Raw genomic sequence first — 23,106 nt, 5'->3', positions numbered from 1 at the left:
AGAGGTAGGAGTATCAAATAAGTCATCAACAAATACCTTTGGTCTTGTGTCTACAACATACATAAACTGGCTCCCTGGGTTCGTTTGGCTAATGGCCTCTAGCAAGAGCTCATCATCTACACAACGAGTGTAAAATCCAGACAGAGGCTGGCTACAGCGGCAAATGGCAGCCTGTAAGAAAAAGTGTATCGGTTGAGTGATCATATCCACAGGCGGTCAAAAATCCTCCTTGACCTCAGATTCCGTGAGTAGAGGGAAAGGATGAGCCAACTCAGGATAGAGAGAAGAGCCAAGAGAAATGTGGCTCTAAAGCCCAACCATTCCACTGACACTGGACTCAGCCTTCTACCTCCCCCAGGCATGTGGCTCTGATTTCCAACCTAGTCTTGGCAAATCAGACTACAACAAAATCACATCTAGAGTGTTTCCTTAATAAAATTCTTTTCTCAATACATAATGGGCTAGCTATTTTTCCTGAAACTGCCCCACTTTTCACAGTCCCAGTAATATTGTCCACAATAACCAGAGTTTGCAGTGGCAGCAGAATTCAACGTAGAGGAAAAATGTAGAGTTTCTTAAGAGAACAGGGTCCACTAATTTCAGAAGTTAATGCCAAATCAGAAGGCTAGTTGGTTTCAAGCCATTTCAACATAAAAACATAGCTATTTAACAGGCATGTCTGCTAATGATCAGTTAATGGACTTCATTTTATGAATGGACTTCATGGTGTGGTTTTTAAGGAGTCTGCTCACTTTGACAGTTTGATACAAAAACACCCAATTGCATTACTATACTCTTTAGCATTTGAATAGTTGCCCACTTGAGAACTTGACTATTTATCCAACCCCAGATCTCAAAGTGACCTCAAGAGGGAAGAACTATTATCGTTTCTTACACAAGGGGTCTCAAATGCAGAGGAGCCAAGTGCTTTCTTCCTACTACTTTAAATTATATGAAAAGCAGTGACAAAGTATCAAGGATATCCATATTCACAGTTGGAGGCCACGGGCCCCAAATATTCTCTCATACAACTAACTCCCTTTCATTCCACAACTTCCCACCAAGTTGGAACCCACATAAAAGGAAAGAAACAAATGAACACACTAAAATGCCACTTAACATCTGTACAACATTTGACAATTTACAAAGCACACATATATTTTTCCCTCACGTGACCCTCTCATAAACCTCCATAAGTAATGAAGTTCAGAGAAGTTAAATAACTTACTTGAGGTCACACAGCTTGTAAGTGGTAAGGTGACTTAAACATAGGTCTTCTAGAGGCAAGTTTAGCTCCCATTAGAGAAATTTATTTAACTCACATTGTTCTCTTTGTAGAGGTAGGAGAGTACAGGGACACGTTCTTTACTTCTGAACTTTGAACTTCCAACCACTGTTCCCAAGGTAACAGATTTAGGAACCACTATTTCAGGTGGGTAGGTACTGCATATCTAAAAGAAAATAAGCTCAATATTGTTTTTATATTTTTCACAGACCAGAATTAGCAATCACTCAAGCACTAGCTGGCTGGTATTTATCATCCAGAATCATTCATTCCTCAGAAATAGGAACAAAAATATCCTTGGCATAAAAGCTTTTCCAAGTATGCTATTATTTTGAGAAGGGAAGGTTATTGAGATATATAAGAACAAAATGTGCCTTTAGAATAACTAAAATCATAGGCAGAAACACACATACAACCCTACCCTGAAATTCCTATATTTGCCTATCAGAGCAAACAATATAGATTATAAATAAGAAAATTAAAATGAATAGATGCAAATATAAGGCAAACAAGTGGAGAAGGAGGATATATGATGTATGCTTTCATAAACTACATGCTAGGTTCTTAGTATGCATAACTGGAGGGCCTTTAAAACATTAATGTGCAGGTGGAGTTGTAGACATTTTAGGTGTGACTTACTCTATAAAAAGACTGACACATTTTCTCAAATTTACAAGCTTTTAGTGGTTACCAAAATACATTTTTCCAAAGTGACAGCAACAAAATATTATAACAACATAGATGTGACACTGCAAAATTAACTCTAATCATTCCCCTAAGTAAAAAACACCCCAAACATTTGACAACAGTTCAAACAACACAAAGTGAACAGGCAAAAAAAAAAAGTTCAAGGTAGATTAGATCAAGAATGTTCTATATAACTCATTAAATCAATGTCCCCAGAATGTAGACCATTTGAAAAAGAAACTGTTCTCTACCCATCCCCTTTTCTGGACTTAACTTTGGAGAAGCAGGTCATACAAAGAGAAATGCATGGAGCTTCCCTTTTAGCTCAGAAGGCCATATACATCCAAAGAATCAACAAGAATATTACATACCTCATTCAGGGGGCTTAGAAACATTTGAACTGGACAGAATTCACCCTATCTCTACTCGTTCCTATCAAGAATGACGTTAACAAGTCGCCTCACAGATAGTTCTGCCAAGTGACAGCTCATCAATCCTCATACCTAGCAGACATTCAAAGCTATGTTATCCGAAAGCCATTGCAATTACAATCTTTCTGTGATGGTAAAAAGCTGGAAATAACTTAAAGATCCAACAATTCAAGGATATCACTTAAACACCAATGACTCTCTGTGCAGAAAAGTTATCACAGCAGGCCTGGCTACTATCCTTAGAAAGGCCTATATGCAAAATGGGCCCATGGTTGGTGCCTGGGAACTTAGATTTCAGGAGGCTATCCATCATTCCCTAACTGGTAAGAGTGGCTGATTGGGCCTAAATGTTTGTATAAACAATGTCACTTAGGCTGAACACCTGCTTTCCTTCTGGGCATCTGGAACTAGGCAGAGGGTGCTTATATGAGTAGCTCCCAATAAAAACCCTGAATACTGAGTCTCTAATGTGCTTCCCTGGTAGACAACATTTCACATGTGTTGTTACAGTTTGTTGCTGGAGGAATTAAGCATGTCCTGTGTGATTCCACCAGAAGAAGACTCTGGAAGCTTATACCTGGTTTTCTCCAGAATTCATCCCATGAGCCTTTTCCCTTTCCTGATTTTCTTTGCATCCTTTCACTGTAATAAATCATAGCCATGAGTACAACTATATTCCAAGTCCTGTGAGTCCTCCTAGTGAATCACAAAACCTGAGGGGTGGTCATGGAGACCCCCAACGCATGCCTAGACCTTTATATTTGGCCAGAGCTCTTTATTGAGATACAGACCCAAATGTTTGATATCAAATAATTGATATCTTTCTAATCACCTTAAACTCAAGTGTAAAACTGAAGACACTGTAGCTCTTCTTGTGCTCCTTATCATGGCTAACATCTTCACTACTCACTTGGTTACCAAAGCCAGCAAACCAAGAAACCTGGGATGCATACTATACTCCTTCCCTTTTTACCACATTTAATCTATCACCAGGTTCTTTCAATTCTACCACCTAAATATCTTTAAAACCATCTCTTCCCCTCCATCTGCAGTCATTGCCTTAGTTCAGGTTCTCTACTTCACATGTCATTCTCCTGCATTTCTAGCTCACAGCAAACCAATTCTCCACACTAAGAACAAAGTTATCTTTCCAAAATATAAACACATCCATGTTCCTTACAAGCTTAAAATACTATCATGGCTCCCAACTATCTTCAGAATAATGTTCAAATTCTTTAATTTGGCCATGAAGCCCTTCATGATCTGGCTTCACTTCCTGGCCATCTTCCTTCTCCCCTAGTATAATTTAGGATAGAGTTCCTTCACAAGGCTATTACCCAAAATATCATGGTTTCTGGCTTCCCAGGATAATTTTGATATCCCTCATCTGTGCTCCCATAGTACCCTCTGCTTTAGACTATGAGATCTCTGACTCAGTGCCTCAAGTACAGTAAGTACTCAAAAAATCCTTGCTGATGACTGAATGCTGAATGGAAAGGAAAGACTATGAGTGACTTTCCTCTTTCTTTTTTCAGTGTCTTGTTTGCTGTTATTCTGCCATTTTAATTAAATGCAACAAAAGGATAACAATAATGACAAAATTACCTCATAGTTTCTGTTGGCATCTGTTATGGTCCAGTACCTATTGGGTATTCCCATTCGCTCGAAGTCTGATAATGGGTCAATCAGTTTCCATCCAATTTCCCGCATGTCTTTTGAGGATTTGGGATTATAAGAAAAAGCATAAAGATCTTCGGGTAATGCTGGAGAAGAGATACAGCCAAGGAAACAAAGCAATGATGAGTAAAACTTAAAGATCACCAAACAATGCAAATAAAGGCTAAACTTCTTTCTCTCAAAGGGAATGTTTGTCAAACAGCCCCAGAAAAGGAATACATTTTGTGTACAAGTTTGCCTTTATGTAACAAAAAAGAACTGGAATATTATTTCAGGTTCTTCTTCTAAAAATGTTTTAATTTTTTGTGATACCAATACAAAGTGGGATCTTTCTGCATGGCTTCCTATAAATATGAATGCTGTATAATAGATTGAATTGAAGCTTCAGTGTTTCACATGCTAGGAAAGTAGTCCTTACCAAAAGTTTTTAACTGGGCTTCTATATCCTAATTGCGCTGCTTGTTGCAACAAGTTGCACAACATTAAGAATATTCTTGCATTCTCCTTGTCAAGCCAACACCAGCTTATGGCTGATAAATGGCTATTTCTTCTCTTCCCTCTGTCAGTCCTGCTTCCTTCCTTCACAAGATACAACATGCAATCAAATAACTCATTTGACTGATTTACGTGGCAACAACTTTTCCAGAGATGAACAGAGCCTACCAGGGGCTTATAAAGTGCTGAGCTGGCTGGCAGGTAACTTTGTCAATATGATATCAGCAAATACTGAGGAATTATTCTGGGGAAAGAGGGGAAGAAAATAGGAGGGAAGGCTGGGTGCAGTGGGTGGCTCACACCTGTACTAGCACGCTGGGAGGCCTAGGCGGGAGGATTGCTTGAGCTCAGGAGGAGTTGTAGACCAGCCTGAGGAAGAGTGAGACCCTGTCTCTACTAAAAATAGAAAAAATTAGCTGGGAGTGGTGGAGCATGCCTGTAGTCCCAGCTACTCGGGAAGAGACAGGAGGATTGCTTGAGACCAGTAGTTTGAGGTTGCTGTGAGCTAGGCTGACACCATTGCACTGTAGCCTGGGCAACAGAGCAAGACTTTGTCGAGAGAGAGAAAGAGGGGGGGGCGGAGAAAAGAAAATAGGAGGGAAAATGTAAGAGTATGGAAATCCCACAGCTAAAATCAGAGGGAGCTGATGGGTTAGATGCCCAGGAGTGGGGGCTGGGGAATGAGAGGGTGGAGGCTGGAGGAAGCAGGAATAATTGCATTATTGAGGACTTTCATAAACTGCCCTAGTTTTCTTCCCAGTTGGAACTGAAGGTAAGGGGTGGGAACAGTAGGACAAACATAAAGTGTGCAGGATAACAGGAAACCAATTTTGTTCCAAAGGAATCTTCCTGAACTGATGAAAAATTTAAAAATTGATACTCAAAAGGAGAGAGAAAGAAGGAAATAGCTATTAAACATCTATTATTATATATACTAATGCATGAATGTATTCAAGCCTCAGAACAACCTCCTTGGCAAGCTTTCACTCTCCTTAGGTAAGGAAGCTAAGTACAAAGTTTATATAATTTGCCCAAATACTATGGACCTAGTAAGCTGACAGATCTAAACCCTGCTCTGTCCAACTCCATAGCTCATGATCTTTCCAATATGCCATTCTGGAAAAAAATTAAAATGGTTTTAAGATAGAAAATACTATCATAACTACCTGGCTGAGAAAGCTTGAGCAGTGAAATATAAACCTCATGGCACACAAGATCGGAGTCTAAAACAAAGTGGGCCACCCGGAAGTTTTTGCAGCGGAGGGTCAGGGGACAGCCCAAGCTAGTGATGGGCAACTTCTCCACAGTGGCAATGTGATGGAGTGCAATCTGCAAAACAGAAAAGAACCAGAATAAACATACAGATGTGCACTGTCTTTATTATTATCAGTGTGCCTGACTTTCAGTAAGGGTAACAGCATGGCCAGAAATGTGATCACATCTACAGCCTTTGAAAGACACAAATCAATACCCTTCAAAAGACATAACTGGGATTCTGTCAAATAGAACTAAAGCATAATAGTAGAAAAGCAATGATAAGCAAATTGCAGTGTTAGAAAACTTCTCTCTCTTTAAGGATATAGGATTAACAGGTTTGCAGGACAATTTTGGTAAATCAGTCCAGAATAGATGACTTCTAGTATGCTATGGTGGAGTTTATAATCAAAGAATAATCGTTACAAAGGAAAATGGGACTTCCTTTTATTCTACCAAATTACTATTTAAAATAATGATTAATAATTGGTATCATACTTTATTAGTCATAAGACAGTCCATGACCATTAGCTTCTTAATCCCTTGTAAGAGCCCTCTGAGGTACAATCATCCTATTTCAGGAATGAAAAAAAACCAAAGCTCTGAGAAGTAAATTCCTTATCTAGGTCACACAGCCAAGAAGTAGCACAAACAGGATTTGAACCATCGCAGTCTAACACCAAGTCCAGGGTTCTTTACCTAGGAGTTTTAAAAACTCTAATTCTGGAATATGGATTTAACTAGAAACATTAGGAGGAAAATATTCTCCTACATTTTATATACTAGTGACAGTAAAGCAAAGAATGTAGGATGATTACTCCTGCCCATGCTGATGCCAGCAAAAGAAGAAATGCATGGAAAGGGAACTGTAAAAGAAAATATGTCCAAATAATTCAATTCTTTATACATAAATTCAAAGAATCCATATAATCATAATTTTGTATTTTAGTATTTGATATTCTCCTCCTATCCATGTCTGATGTTTCCTGCAACTAAAAAGTATAAAGCTTGGATGTACTCTTTCCATTCTCTGGACTCCCTGTCCCATGCCTGGAATGGCCTTCTAAACACCATTGCCTTTTCTTCTCCTCCCCCATGCCCCAGGCCCCAGTTTACCTGTAAAAGTCATCTCTTCCATGAAATCTTTCAATCATATGCACCATTTAAGAATGGGGCATGTGTGAAGATGATTCACATATTCCTAGGAGGAATTTTCTATCTTCATTTCCATTTTAATTGTTTCATCAAACTCAGTCCCTTCCGTGGCAGTTTTGGAGGGGCCACAAAAACTCTTGATCATTCAACAGGAATTAATATATCAAATCTCATGAAAGTCAAATTCCTGTCAGCCAACATGGAAGATGTGTATGTGGCAGCAAAACATTGATCATGGAGATAAAGGGCCAGGCAAACCAACTGTGGTGAAATTGGGAAGGGTAGGGTGAAAGTGGAGCAGCCTAAGACCGGGAAGGACTTCATTAATAAAATTAATTGGATAAATAAGCCTCCTCTGATATACAGAAATAAGTCTAAGTTCTCTCTTTCAGATCCAGGCTAGTAGTTTGAAATAATACTTGCCTTGAAACAAATCTGGGGACATGTGTACTACCTATAAATGTAAGTAGACAGGAGATAGACTCATGGCACAGTACCAAAGAATTGGTTCCTAAACCATTAGAACTGGGAGAGTCCTTACTAATTATATAATATAACCACTTCATTTTGAGGAAACATGCCCAGAGAGGGAGAATCACTTGCCCAAAGTCACATAGCAAGTTAGCATCAGAGCTGAGCATAGGCCAGCTCTCCTGATTCCTCTTTTGGCATTTCTTTCATCACAACACAGGAAAAAAAAGACAATCTCATATGGAGAAAGCTCAAGGGATTTTTAAAAGGAAGTGTTAAAATACTTTTCATATGCATATGCAGTTTAATTTATTATATATGTACATAATAGTATTCTCCACGTCCCCGGTACTGTTTTAAGCACTTATAAACATTAACTTTGCAATTGTCATACCTTGTTTAAAATAATTCAAGGTATTATTATTAACCCTATTTTACAGATGGAACTCAGACACACAGAAGTTAAATAACTTGCCCAAGGTTACAAAGGTAGTAAATGTTGAACTAGGATTTCAACCTAAGCAGACCAGCTCTAAAGCCTGTGATCTTAATCACTATGCTACGCCATATATATGAAGCATGTGGTACTTGTTATAAATGAAGAGGTCTAAGTATAAATCTGCCTCATGATTAAGTTAAGATTAAACTATGATGCTGCTTTAGGATGGGGAAGGCATAAAGCATTGTTAGGGGTGAAGTAATTAGAAAACATTGTTTAAAAATATAACAAGAAACACACACACACACACACACACACACGCACACACAGCCCCGGTGAAATCCTGTCTTAGGACAGAAAGATGGTCTAAATCAGTACTGGTCAAAATGTAGTCCATGAGCCTTCAGCATCAGCATCACCTAAGCACTTTTTAGAAATTCAAAATCTTAGGCTTGAGATTCTGCACTTTTAACAAGTTACAAGACGATACAGATGCTGCTGGTCTTAGACCACATTTTATGGGTAGCAAGGCTTTAAATTACTTCAGGAAGCTTACAGATTAAGTTGAGAAAACAAGCAGAGACTACTCCACCCAAAAATAATTGCACTAAACCCCAGGAACATTCCCAAAGAGACTAAAATGAGTAAGATGACTAGAGCCAATAACTTGAGGGAAGAGTCATACAATTTAGACTATGAAAAGACTCCTAAAATAGGCTCTTTGAAGAAAACATTTTACAGCAATTTAATAATGATATTTTAAATTTCAAGAAAATGCCATATAGAAAGCATGTATGCATAACTCTTTAAGATGCTTTGATATTTCTTCTCATGAACATACCCATGTTTCTTTCCGGGCTGCACCAGAAGCCTCCACATAGATCAGGTGAGTTGCAGTAAGATACAGAATCCCATTAGCTGGTTTCTTACCCACATAACGATCCAGTAATTTCACATTTTCTACCTGTTATTTTGGGAAAAAGAAATACTGATTATGTTATCAACTCACCACCTATGATTAAAGTGGGACAATTCAAAGCAAGACAAATGCTGTTAATTTGCTATAAAACTTCTTTGAGGCTTTCCAGTTCCTGCCAGGATGGCAAACTACTATGATCTGTATTTGCTTTTCTGAAATCAGCCCTGGAAAAACCATAAAAGTGAAAAGGAAACATGTATTCTAGGAAGGATCAAAATTCTAGACAATGTTTACATGATGGGGTGGTACATGTGAGTGGAAAATATACAGAACCTAAGAGTCTGCTACGGTACTTATCTTGTTGGAGGGAAGGTGAAGTTATTGTATGTGTAAAAAAAATCAATAAGGGGAAATAACATGAGAATATATCTTAAGTTATAGGGCAGGAATAAAATAAAACAGGAAAGGAGAAAAACAAAAAACAGAGTACAGTACCATAAATGGAAAGTATAAAATGAAATGCCAGAAATAAGTCCCAATATAACAGTAACTGCAATAAATGTTTATGAGTTAAACTTATCAATTAAAAGCATGCATTAAACATGAATTAAATTTATCAATTAAAAGGCAGACTTACACTCTGGATTAAAACAAAAGATTTAACAACATTCAGGCTAGAAGAGAGATACTTTAGAGACACAAATAAGCTGAAAATAATATGATTGAAAAATAAATACTAGGTAAATATGAACCAAAATAAAGGTGGGGTAATATTCTCAATATCTGACAAAATATAATTTACATCGCAAAGAATAGGACAAGAAGATATATCCATCATAAATATGTATACATCTTATAATACAGTTTCAAATTATATCCAGCAACTACCAGAACTGGAGAGAGGAAAAGAACAAGTGCACTTGGATATTTTAACAGTCTTCTTAGGAACTGACAGGTCAAGTAGACAAAAAAAATCAAGTAAAGATATGGAACACATTACAACTAAAAAGCTCAAGCTATTAGATATACAAAGTAGAACTCTACATCCAACAAATAGAGTACTGAATCATTCAAGGCAACAAAAAGAACATTTCCAAAAAAAGTATGATTACAATTGTAAAGAAAGCGTCAATAAATCCCAAAGGCTCAATATCATACAAACTATGTTCTCCAACCACAATGCAATTAGAAATTAACAACAGGTCCTTTATCTCCTTAGTTAAATATATTCCTCGGTACTTTATTTTCTTTGTTGTTATTGTGAAGGGTATTGAGTCTTTGATTTGATTCTCAGTTTGACTGTTATTGGGATATATGAATGCCTCTGATTTGTGTGTATTGATTTTGTATCCTGAGACTTTACTGAATTCATTGATCAATTCCAGGAGTCTCTTGGTTGACTCCTTGGGGTTTTCTAGATATAACATCATATCATCAGCAAAGAGTGAGAGTTTGATCTCTTCTGTCCCTATTTGGACTCCCTTGATTCTGCTCTCTTGCCTGATTGCTCTCGCAAGGACTTCCAGCACTATGTTGAAAAGTAATGGGGACAGTGGGCAGCCTTGTCTGGTTCCAGTTCTAAGTGGGAATGCTTTCAATTTTTCCCCATTCAGTATGATGCTGGCTGTGGGTTTGTCATATATGGCTTGTATCATTTTTAGGTAGGCCCCGTCTATGCCTATTTTGTTAAGCATTCTTATCATAAAAGGGTGTTGAATTTTGTTAAATGCTTTTTCTGCATCTATTGAGAGGATCATATGGTCTTTATTTTTGCTTCTATTTATGTGGTGAATTACATTTATAGATTTGCGTATGTTAAACCATCCCTGCATCTCTAGGATGAAGCCCACTTGGCCGTGATGGATTATTTTTTTGATATGCACTTGGATTCGATTTGCTAGGATTTTATTGAGAATTTTTGCATCTATATTCATAAGGGATATTAGTCATACACTGCTGCTGGGACTTCAAACTAGTGCAACCCCTGTGGAAATCAATATGGAGATACCTTAAACAGATACAAGTAGACCTACCATTTGATCCAGCAATCCCATTATTGGGCATCTACCCAAAAGAACAAAAGTCATTCTATTACAAAGACATCGGCACCCGAATGTTTATAGCAGCACAATTCACAATTGCAAAGATGTGGAAACAACCCAAATGCCCATCAATACATGAGTGGATTAGTAAAATGTGGTATATTTATACCATGGAGTATTACTCAGCCATAAGAAATAACGGTGATATAGAATCTCTTTTGTTCTCCTGGAAAGAGTTGGAACCCGTTCTACTAAGTGAAGTATCCCAAGAATGGAAAAATAAGCACCACATATGCACACCAGCAAATTGGTTTCCCTAATCACCACCTAAGTGCACATTTGGGAATAACACCAATTGGGTGTCAGGCAGATGTGGGGGGTTGGCGAGGGGATGGGTATATACCTACATAATGAGTACGATGTGCACTGTCTGGGGAATGGACACACTTGAAGCTCTGACTCGGTGGCGGGGAGCATGGGCAATACAGATAACCTAAACTTTTATACCCCCATAATAAGCTGAAATTAAAAAAAAGAGATTAACAACAAAAAAACAACCAATATTAGCATACATTTGGCAACCAAATAGAATATTACCAAATTAACCTTGGGTTAAAAGGAAATCATAAAGGAAATTAAGAAATATTTTTAAATGAATGATAATAAAAACACAACAAATGAAAATTTGTGGGACACAGTTAAAGAACTAACAATGAGATGTATAGCTTTAAGTAGATTTGTCACGAGATGATAAATGAGAAAAGTTAAAAATAAACTAGCTAAGAGCTTTAGGGGAGGAGCCAAGACAGCAGAATAGAAGTAGCCCACAAATGCCAATCTCAAGGAGAGGATCAAAAGTTGCAGGTGGATGCCCACCTACAGATGGGCCCTGTTGGAGAGAGCATTGTGAATAATCAGAGATGTGATGGGGGACATTCAGAGTAAAGGAGAAGGTGATAAGATGATTCACTTGGCAAGACTGGAAGGTACCTGCAGAAGGCATCCAAACGTGGGGAAGAACAGGAGGAGAGAGACCTGGGGCTCCACACTCTCCCAACGGACACTGTGGCCTGAGCTGTGAAGGGGCTTCCACCACCACAGTCCTCCTAACGGATCGGGAAGCTACTTGGAGTCTGTGCAGCTACGATGCACCAGAGAACAAGCACAGCAGGAACCCGGTGGTTTCCATTCCTAGGACGCTGCAACTGATGGCATTCTGAGCTCTCAGGTCTACACAAGGCTCAACTTTGCTGCAGCTACTTCTGCATCACCCTGGCTTGGCTGGGGAAGGAGCAGGGAGAACAGATGCTGCCATATACCCCATGACTAGGAGTCAACAACCAGTTCTCCCCATGGGGGATTTGAGCAGAACAGGCACAGATGTCACCACGGAAGCCCTGCAGTGACTGCCTCTGTGGGACCTAGGCAGGGAGAGAGCCTCTGTCACACAGCAGCCCAGCATTGTGGCCCTGCCCCCATGACCACCATGCTGCCACCCAGCCCCACAGCTCTGCCCTCACAGTTCCGATGCTGCAACCTGGCCCCGCAGCCCAGACTCCCAGCTGCTGCTGGGCCCTGCAGCTCCACCCCACGGGCTCCTGCACTGCAGCAGGTCCAATGCTCCACCAGGGACCCACTAGCCTCAAGTCTCCATCACATCTGGACCCAACAGGAGCAAACGCCCATAGTCCTGACACCAATGACCACTACCCAGATAGCTTTGGCCAGCTGCCGTTGTCACCACCATGGAGAGACCCAGGCAGAGTAATCTCCCACAACAATAGCCTCCACAGAGAGGGACTCACCCAGCCCCCGACCCGAGCTTCCAACAGTAGCCTGGGGACCAACCCACCACTCTCCACGAATATCATCCACCACTGGCATGGATTCTAACAATCACAAGAGAATATGACAACACAGAACAGCTGCACTATAGACTCTCAGTTCATGTGGCCCTCTCCTGCAGGTCACTCTTCCAGAGTAGGACACAAATGCACCATCAAGGGAACTCTCCTTCTTCTCACTAAGTAGGAGAGTTCCCAACAAAGAAGAATTGGTGTGCTGCAAACCTATCTACCCTGAGCTGAGAAAAGAGGTCTCATGTGAGAAGATACCAGCAAGAGGACTATAGCAACATGAAAAAACAAGTGAATTCTACACCCCCAAGGGATCACATGGATCTACAGGAATGGATCCCAATCCAAAGGAAATTGTCACAATGTTAGAAATGTAATTCAGAATATGGATGGCAAACAAGATGAATGGGATTGAAAAGAAAGTTGAAAACCAACAAAAATAAGTCAAAAAATGTTTCAGGTCATCAGTGAAAAAAAACTGAAAAAGTCGCTAAAGAGCTAGACAACATAAGAAAGGATGTAACAGAACTTAAAGAAATGAAAGAGACATTTAGAGAATTTCAAACTACAGCAGATAGCATAAACAATAGGCTAGACCAAGCAAAAGAAAGTATCTCAGAGCTTGGATAAAGCTCTCAAACTGACATAGTCAGTCAAAGATGGAGAAAAAAGAATAAAGAGGAATAAAATATTCAGGGAAATATGGGACTATGTGAGGTGAATCAACATACAAATTATAGGCATCCATGAGGGAAAAGAAGAAAAAGCAAAAAACATGGAAAACCTTTTCAAGGGAATTAGTGAGGAAAACTCCCCTGGTATCACCAGAGATTCAGATATCCAGATACAAGATGGTCATCAAATACTAGGAAGATTCACAGCAAAGAGAACATCTCCAAGACACACAGTCATCAACTTGGCCAAAGTCAAAATGAAAGAGAAAATTCTACTAGCTACAAGACAAAAGTATTAATAACAACTAACCTACCAAGGAAAACCTGTAAGTCTAATAGCAGACTTCTCAGCAGAGACGTTATAAGCCAAAAGGGATTGGGGCCCCATTTTTAGTTTTCTTAAAGAAAACTGTCAGCCAAGAATTTTGTACCCTGTAAAACTAAGTTTCATAAATGACAGAGAAATAAAGAATTTTCCAGAAAAGCAAACACTAAGGGAATTTCTCACTACTAGACCTGCCCTACAGGAAATACTCAGAACTGTATTATACATGCAACAGCACAATAGATACCCACCTGTGTAAAACACCCAAAAGTTAAAGCTCACAGCTCTTATAAAACAACAGCACAAGAGGGGAAAAAAATGGTATTATACAACATGATGAACAGAACACTATCTCAAATATCAATACTAACACTGAACATAAACAGTCTTAATGCCCCACTTAAAAGACACAGACTGGCTGAAAGGATGAAAAACACAACTCAACTATATGCCATTTCCAACAAAACACATCTAACTGGCAAGGACTTACACAGAATTAAGGTAAAGGAATAAAAAAAATATTCCACACAAATTGAAACCAAAATCAAATGTGTAGCCATTCTCATATCAGATAAATAGACTTTAAATTAACAATGGTTAAAAAAAATGAACATCATCATTATATAATGGTAAAGGGAGAAATTCAACAAGAAGACATAACAATTCTAAATATACACACACCTGGCCGGGCGCGGTGGCTCACGCCTGTAATCCTAGCCCTCTGGGAGGCCGAGGCGGGTGGATCGCTCGAGGTCAGGAGTTCGAGACCAGCCTGAGCGAGACCCCGTCTCTACTAAAAATAGAAATAAACTATCTGGACAACTAAAAATATATATAGAAAAAATTAGCCGGGCATGGTGGCACATGCCTGTAGTCCCAGCTACTCGGGAGGCTGAGGCAGTAGGATCGCTTAAGCCCAGGAGTTTGAGGTTGCTGTGAGCGAGGCTGACGCCACAGCACTCACTCTAGCCCGGGCAACAAAGTGACACTCTGTCTCAAAATAAATAAATAAATAAATAAATAAATAAATAAATAAATAAATAAATAAATATACACACACCTAACACAGAAGCTCCCAGATTCATAAAGCAAATTCTATTAGATGTAAGCAAAGAAATAAACAGTAGCATCATAATTGCTGAGGACTTCAACACCACACTGACAGAGCTGGACAAATCATTGAAGCAGAAAATCAATTAAGAAACACTGGACTTAAACGGGACTCTAGAACAAATGGACCTAACAGACATTTACAGAACATTCTACCCCAAAACTACTGAATATATAGATATAGATATAGATATATTCTCTTCGGCACATGGGACATTTTCCAAAATTGATATCTTACATCACAAAACAAGTCTCAGCAAATTCAGAAAAATTAAAATCATACCATTTATCTTCTCACACAATAGAATAAAACTATCAATTCCAAGAGAAACACTCAAATCTACACAAAGCCATGGAAATTAAACAACCTGCTGCTAAACGATCCTTGGGTCAATAATGAAATTAAGATGGAAATCAAAAGATTGCTTGAACTGAATGACAAAGGTGACAGAAGCTTTCAAAATCTATGAGATACAGAAAAAATAGTCCTAAGGGGAAAGTTCATAGCCTTAAATGCCTACATCAAAAAGACAGAAAGATCACAAATTAACAATTTGATGTCACATCTCAAAGAACTACAAAAAGAAGAAACCAAACCAAAGCCAGCAGAAGAAAAGAAATAACAAAGCTCAGAGCAGAAATAAATGAAATGGAAGCCAAAAAAAAAACAATACAAAGGATCAACGAAACAAAAAGGTGGTTCTTTGAAAAGATAAACTAAATTGACAAACCACTAGCCAGATTAACCAGAAATAGAAGAGAAACTAATCAAATAAGCTCAATCAGAAATGAAAAAGTAGACATTAAAACTGAAATTACAGAAATGTAAATTAATATCATCCATGAATACCATAAAAACCTCTTTGCACAAAAACTAGAAAACCTAGAGGAAATGGATAAATTCTGAGAAACACACAACCTCCTACAACTGAATAAGGAAGAAACAGAAATCCCAAATAGACCAATAACAAGCACAGAGACTGCAGCAGTAATTAAAAAAAAAAAAAAAAAAAACCAAAAAAAAAAAAAAAAAAGGGTCTGGACCAGAGAGATTCACAGCCAAAATCTACCAGACCTACAAAGAAAAATTGGCCCCCATTCTATTGAAACTGGTCCATACCATCGAAAAGGAGGGAACCCTCCCTAACTCATTCTACAAAGCCAGTATCACCTTGATACCAATGTCAGGAAAGGACACAACATAAAAAGACAACTACAGACCAGTATCACTTATGAAAACACATGCAAAAATTCCCAAGAAAGTACTAGCAAACCTTATTCAAAGGCACATCAAAAAGATAATTCACCATGATCAAGTGAGTTTCAACCCATGGATGCAAGAATGGTTTATTAAGGTATGAAAATCAATAAATGTGATTCATAACATAAATGAAAGCAAAAACAAAGACCATATGAACATCCCAATAGATGCAGAAAAGCATTCAATAAAATCCAGCACCCTTTCATGATTAAAACCCTCAACAAACTAGGCATAGAAGGAACATACCTCAAAATTATGTTAATAAAAGCCATATATGACAAACCCAAAGCCAATGTCATACTGAATGGAGAAAGGTCAAAAGCATTCCCCTGAAGAACTAGAACAAGACCAGGGTACCCACTTCACCACTTCTATTCAACATAGTACTAGAAGTCCTAGACAGAGGAATCAGGCGAGACAAAGAAATAAAGGGTATCCATATCAGGGAAGAAGAGGTCAAATTACCCGTGTGTGCCAACAATATGATCTTATATCTAGAAAACTCTAAAGACTCCACCAAAAGACTCCTAGAATGGATAAATAAATTCAGTAAAGTCTCAGGTAACAAAATCAATGTATACAAATCAGTAGCATTTCTATATACTAACAGTCAAGCTGAGAGTCCAATTAAGGACTCAATCCCATTTACAACAGCTGCAAAGAAAATAGAATACCTCGGAATACACTTAGCCAAGGAGGTGAAAGATCTCTACAAGGAGAACTACAAAACACTGATGAAAGTAATCATAGATGACACAAAAAAATAGAAAAACATCCCATACTCATGGATTGAAACAATCAACATTGTTAAAATGTCAACACTGCCAAAAGTGATTTACACATTCAATGTAATCCCCATCAAAATCCTAACATCATATTTCACATATCTAGAAAAAATAATTCCATGCCTCATTTGAAACCCAGAAAGATCCTGATTAGCCAAAGAAATCTTAAGCAAAAAAGAACAAATCTGGAGGTATCATACTACCTGACTTCAAATTATACTACAAGGCTATAGTAACCAACAAAGCATGGTACTGGTATCAAAGTGGAGACACAGATCATTGGCACAGAATAGAGAAACCAGAAATGAAACCATCTACCTACAACCAACTGATCTTTGACAAAGCAGACAACAACGTATAATGGGAAAAGGAAGCCCTATTCAATAAATGGTGCTGGGAAAACTGGATAGCCACATGCAGAAGAATGAAACAGAACCGCTATCTCTCACCATATATAAAGATTAATTCAAGATGGCTAAAAGATTTAATGGTAAGCCATGAAACCATAAAAATTCTAGAAGAAAATGTAGAAAAAACTCTTCTAGACATTGGCCTAGGCAAAGAATTTATGACTAAGATCCCAAAGGCAAATACACAAACAACAAAAATGAAGAAATGGGAATTAATTAAAAATCTTCTTCACAGCAAAGGAAATGATCAACCTATAGAGTAAAATAAACAACCTACAGAATGGGGGGAAATATTCGCAAACTATACATCCAATAAAGGACTAATATCCAGAATCTACAAAGAACTCAAACAAATCTGCAAGAAAAAAAAAAAAACCACCCCATCAAAAGGTGGGCAAAAGACACAAACAGAATTTTTCAAAAGAAGATAGACAAATGGCCAACAAACATGAAACAATACTCAACATCAGTAATTATCATGGAAATGCAAATGAAAATCACAATGAGGTGCTACCTTACCCCTGTCAGAATGACCAGATGCCGGTGTGGATACAGAGACAATGGATTGGTACAACTGATTGCAAATCAGTACAACTTCTATGGAAAACTGTATGGAGATTCCTCAAAGAAATAAATGTAGACTTATCCATTCAATCCAGCAATCCCACTCCTGAGTAGATCAAAGGAAAAGAAGTCATTTTATATTAAAGACACCTGCACTGAAATGTTTATCACAGCACAATTCACAATCACAAAAATGTGGAATCAACTGAAGTGTACATCAATTCATAAGTGGATAAAGAAAATGTGGTATATATACATATATACCATGGAGGAGTACTAAGACATAAAAAGGAATAAAATAATGTCTTTTGCAGCAACTTGGATAGAACAAGAGACTATTATCCTAAGTGAAATATCTCAGGAACAAAGAACAAACACCACATGTACTCTCTATTAACTAGGAGATAAATCATGGGCACACACGGGTACAAAGAGATGTCAAGGACTTTAGAAACCAAAAGCAGGGGAGGGTGGGAAGGGGTGAGGGTAAAAACTTACCTATCAGTTACAATGAACACTATTCTGGTGATGGGCACACTAAAAATCCTGACTTAAGCATTAAACAAGGTATCCATGTGACAAAAACATTTATACCCCCTTAATATTTTGAAAAAATAAATAAACTAAGCATCTGATGTAATGAAAATATTAATACAACAGAGAAACAAGGAAGATGACAAAGGTAAGGACAGAAATTACTAAGCAAAGAATCATCCTCCACAGAGACACACACACATACACACACACACACAACACACACACACACACACACCCAACAGAAAAGTTTAACAAACCAGATTTGACTCTTTGAAAAGGTTAATAGAATTGATCTTTAATAAAAGAAGAAACAGAAAAGATGCAAACAAAATACAGAATAAAAAAGGGAGAACAAAAAAATGTTTTAAATTGTAAGAGTATGCTTAGCAACAGTATGCTAATAAATTAGAAAACTTACATGAAATGAAAAAATCCCAAGAAAAAAATAAAATGGCAATGGTAATCAAATATTTCCCCTATCTAAAAACCTCAGGCCAGATGATTTTATAGGTGAATTCTGCCAAACTTCCATGAAACAGTTACTACGTTATCCAATGGATTCCACTCACTTGAAAAAGAATAAAGATTATTCAGTCCATCTTATGAGACTAGTGTAATCTTGATTCTGATATAAAATAATGACAATTATGAGAAAAGAAAATTTAGGCCCATTTCACTTATGAAACGTAGGTACAAAAAAATCCAAATAAAAAGTTAATGAATCTAACCGTATATTTTAAAAAATACATTTTGATCAAGTACAGTTTTTCTCAAGAAAGCAAGAACAGTTCAACATCATAAAATTTCAAAGTAATACAGCACATGAATGAATCAAAGGATAAAAATTATATGCTTTATCTCAACTGATACAGAAAAAATATTTAATACAGTTCAATACTACTTATGACAATAACTCATTAGTGAACTAGAAATAGAAGTAAGCGTCCTAAACTTGGTGAAGTTATATACAAAAAACCTATAAAGAACATCATGCATAATGAAAAAATGAAATGTATTAATTCAAAATCACAAACAAGATAAATTGGACCCCAACTATCACTGCTACTGTTTTTAAATATCCTGGCTAATACTATAAGGAAAGGGGCAGTGGAATTAAGAAATGCAAGGATTAGAAGGGAAATGCTTATAATTGGCAGCATTTATAGGGAAGATAATCATCTACCTAGAAAAAAATGATATAAGAGAATCAATAAACTATTAGAACTAATATGAGAGGAGTTCAGCAAGGATACCAAAAACATAAGATCGAGCTACAAAAATCAGTAGCATTTTTCCATACCAGCAATGAGCACTTAGAAAATATAACATCCATTCACAATGGCAACAAAAACTATATAGAACCTAAAAATTAGCTTAACTGAGGATATACAAGACCTTTATAGAAAAAAAACTTTAAAACTCTAATAAAGGGTGTAGAAGATAACCTAAAGAAATGAAGAGATGTCTATGATCTTGGATATCTCAACTTAATATTACAAAGATGGCAATTATCTCTCAAATTACTCTATAAATTCAATACAATTTCAATCACATTTCAAAGTGGATGTCCTAACAAACTTATTCGCAATTTAAATAGAAGAATAAAACCCCACAAACAGCTAAATCAACCTTAAACAAAGAAAGGTAAAGAGGAGCCTGGGCAACATAGTAAGATCCTGTCTCTACAGAAAAATAATAATAAAAAATTAACCAGGCATGGTGGCATGCATGTAGGCCTAGCTACTCAAGAGGCTGAGATGCGAGGAGCACTTGAGCCCAAAAGTTTGAGCTTACAGTGAACTCTGATGGTGCTGCTGCATTCTAGCTTGGGTGACAGAGTGAGACCCTGTGTCTAAAAAAGAAGAAAGAAAGAAAATAAAAGAGGGAAATATTTGCTCTACTAAGTTTTAAAACATACTCAAAGCTGTGGGGTAAAAAAAAAAATCTATAGCACTGTTGCAAGAACAGAAAAATAGACCAATGGAAAAGGACCAGAGGACCAGAGCTCAAAGGTAGACTGATGTATAAATGGGAGCTTAATACAGCATAAATATAGCACTACACAAATCGATGGAAAAAAGATAAGAGTATTTACTAAATGAGTTGGGGAAACAGTATTAGTTCATAGAGAAAGATAAAACCAGATCCCTACTTAACACCATATACAAAAGTAGACTTTAGATGTATCTATGTGCAAAAGATAAAACTATAAAGATACTAGGAAAAATGCAGAATACCCAAATACCTTGGATCTAGGAACAGATAAAGACATTTTAAAGTTGAAAAAAGAGTGGGAGAAAATAAGTACAATGTCTAAAACTAACAAGAATTTATCCAGAAGATAAAAGAGTCTTCCACAATTCAATAAGAACAAAAAGCCCTAATAGAAAGGCAGATGAAAAATAAGAACAGGCAAGATACATAAGAGGAAACCCACAAGCACACAACCACGAAGAGATGATGAAAACTTTACTGATAAAAGAAATGAAAATTAAAATATTGTTTTAAGTCTGTAAGATTGGCAAAAACTAGAAAGCTAGAAAATGCCAAGTGTTGGTAGTGATATAGGGGCATAGGAACCCTCATCCACTACACCTAGGGTATATAGACAGGTGGGGCCACTTTAGAAGGGCAAGCTGGCACTACTTAAAAAAGTAAAAAATGTATACCTTATGACTTAGCAATTCTATTCCTGAAAATGAGCCCAAAGAAAATTCATATAGGTCCATTAGAGCATATGTAAGGATGAATATGTCCAGGACTTTGAGAATAGACAGATCAATATGGTGGAATGGACAGAAGCAATGGGTTAGAAGTACATATAGAAACACTGATGGCTCAAAAAAATATGACATTGAAAAAAGTTAGAAACAGAATGACATACTGAAAATATCACTATTTCAGAAACTAAAAATTCATGCATAAAACCCATCATGTTTTGAACAACACATACAAATACAAATATTATATTAATCATGTTAGAATGCTTACATATGATGAAGGAATGCTTACCTATGACAGGGGAGTGGAAAGGGGGGGCTAAATAAATAAATCAGATAGCTTTGTATGGACCAATGATAAGTCATCATGGAGGAGCAAGTGATGAACTCAATTCTATACACCTGAGGATAAAAACCAGAAACAAACTAAAGCTACCTTTCCTTTTCAGAAACATGGAAAATAATCTTAGATACTTAAAAGGTGTTCTGTGATGTTGGCCCCTTTAACACATCTGCCCTCTTAGTTGAACTCATGGTTCTAACATGTATACCACCTCTGTATCCATAGGTGTTATGATTTTCACTTACAAAGGGAGGAAAGGTGGCTGGGCGCAGTGGCTCATGCCTGTAATCCTAGCACTCTGGGAGGCCGAGGCAGGAGGATCGCTCGAGTTCAGGAGTTCGAGACCAGCCTGAGCAAGAGCAAGACCCCGTCTCTACTAAAAAATAGAAATAAATTATCTGGACAACTAAAAATATATGTATATAAAATTAGCCAGGCATGGTGGCCCATGCCTGTAGTCCCAGCTACATGGGAGGCTGAGGCAGAAGGATCACTTGAGCTCAGGAGTTTGAGGTTGCTGTGAGCTAGGCTGACACCACGGCACTCTAGCCTGGGCAACAGAGCAAGACTCTGTCTCAAAAAAAAAAAAAAAAAAAAAACGGAGGAAAGGTGAGAAACCTGAGATCACATCCAACATAAAATCCCCAGCCCAGTGCTCTTTTCATTTCACATATTCTCAAGTTCACATCCAGGAGTTATTGGCCCAAAATCACTGTGACAAATTATATAGGCAAACTGCATATTGCTAAAAGGGATGACACAAAAATGTTATCACTTTTTTCCCTGGAGACATTTAAGAACAGAATCTCCATTTCTCTACTGAGGCCTTGTTGCTTTTTCTCATACAGTCATGCATCACATAATGATATCTCAGTCAATGACAGACTACATATACGAGGGTGGTCGGAGGAGATAGCCTAGGTGTGTAGTGGGATATACTATCTAGGTGTGTCTAAGTACACTACTCTATGATGTTCACACAACAACAAAGTCACCTAATGAGGCATTTCTCTCAGACCATATCCCCATCGTTAAGTGACATATGACCATAACTCTAAATGTGTTCTAATAAGGGGAATATCATAAATATCAAAGATGTTCTCTTTATTACATATTCTTGCAAAATATAAATAGTTTCTTCACATTTATAAGAAAAGCACCACAACAGATAAAGTAGCAAAAGAAGATGAACAGATAATTCACACAAATACAGAAGTGAATTCTCGATTCACTGTTCCATTGGTCTGTGTCCCTGTTCTTGTGCCAATACCAAGCTGTTTTAATAACCACAGCCTTGTAGTACAGTTTGAAGTCTGGTAAATTAATACCTCCCATTTTGTTCTTATTGCCTACAACTGCTTTTGCTAAATGGGGTCTTCTCTGGTTCCATACAAAGCATAAAATTATTTTTTCTATATCTGTGAAAAATGATGTTGGTAATTTAATGGGGATTGCATGGAATCTGTAGATCACTTTGGGTAGGACAGACATTTTAACAATGTTGATTCTTCCGATCCACGAGCATGGTACGGTTTTCCACCAGTTTATGTGCTCTGCGATTTCCTTCCTCAGTGTTTCATAGTTCTCCCTGTAGAGGTCTTTTACCTCCTTAGTTAAATGTATTCCTAGGTACTTTATTTTCTTTGTTGCTATTGTGAAGGGTATT

General features: G+C 37.5%; 1 protein-coding gene across 2 annotated transcripts in view; it reads right to left on the bottom strand.

Moving 5' to 3' along the window:
- Positions 1-23,106, bottom strand: part of MTMR8 (myotubularin related protein 8) — a 95,303-nt gene that overhangs the window by 60,075 nt on the left and 12,122 nt on the right. The window contains exons 2-6 of one of the 2 annotated variants that reach the window (XM_045537949.1): positions 8,736-8,858; positions 5,742-5,904; positions 4,009-4,166; positions 1,323-1,451; positions 37-171 (exon numbers count right to left, since the gene is read on the bottom strand). In XM_045537949.1, the coding sequence (XP_045393905.1) occupies positions 37-171; positions 1,323-1,451; positions 4,009-4,166; positions 5,742-5,904; positions 8,736-8,858 (708 nt within the window). The remainder of the gene's footprint in view (positions 1-36; positions 172-1,322; positions 1,452-4,008; positions 4,167-5,741; positions 5,905-8,735; positions 8,859-23,106) is intronic. The other variant, XM_045537950.1, reaches the window with a different exon arrangement.

The sequence above is a fragment of the Lemur catta genome, chromosome X (assembly GCF_020740605.2).
Source record: "Lemur catta isolate mLemCat1 chromosome X, mLemCat1.pri, whole genome shotgun sequence".
NCBI classification, from domain to species: Eukaryota; Metazoa; Chordata; class Mammalia; order Primates; family Lemuridae; genus Lemur; species Lemur catta.
The sequence above is the reverse complement of the archived record's forward strand: the minus strand, read 5'-3'. Positions and strand labels throughout refer to the sequence as shown.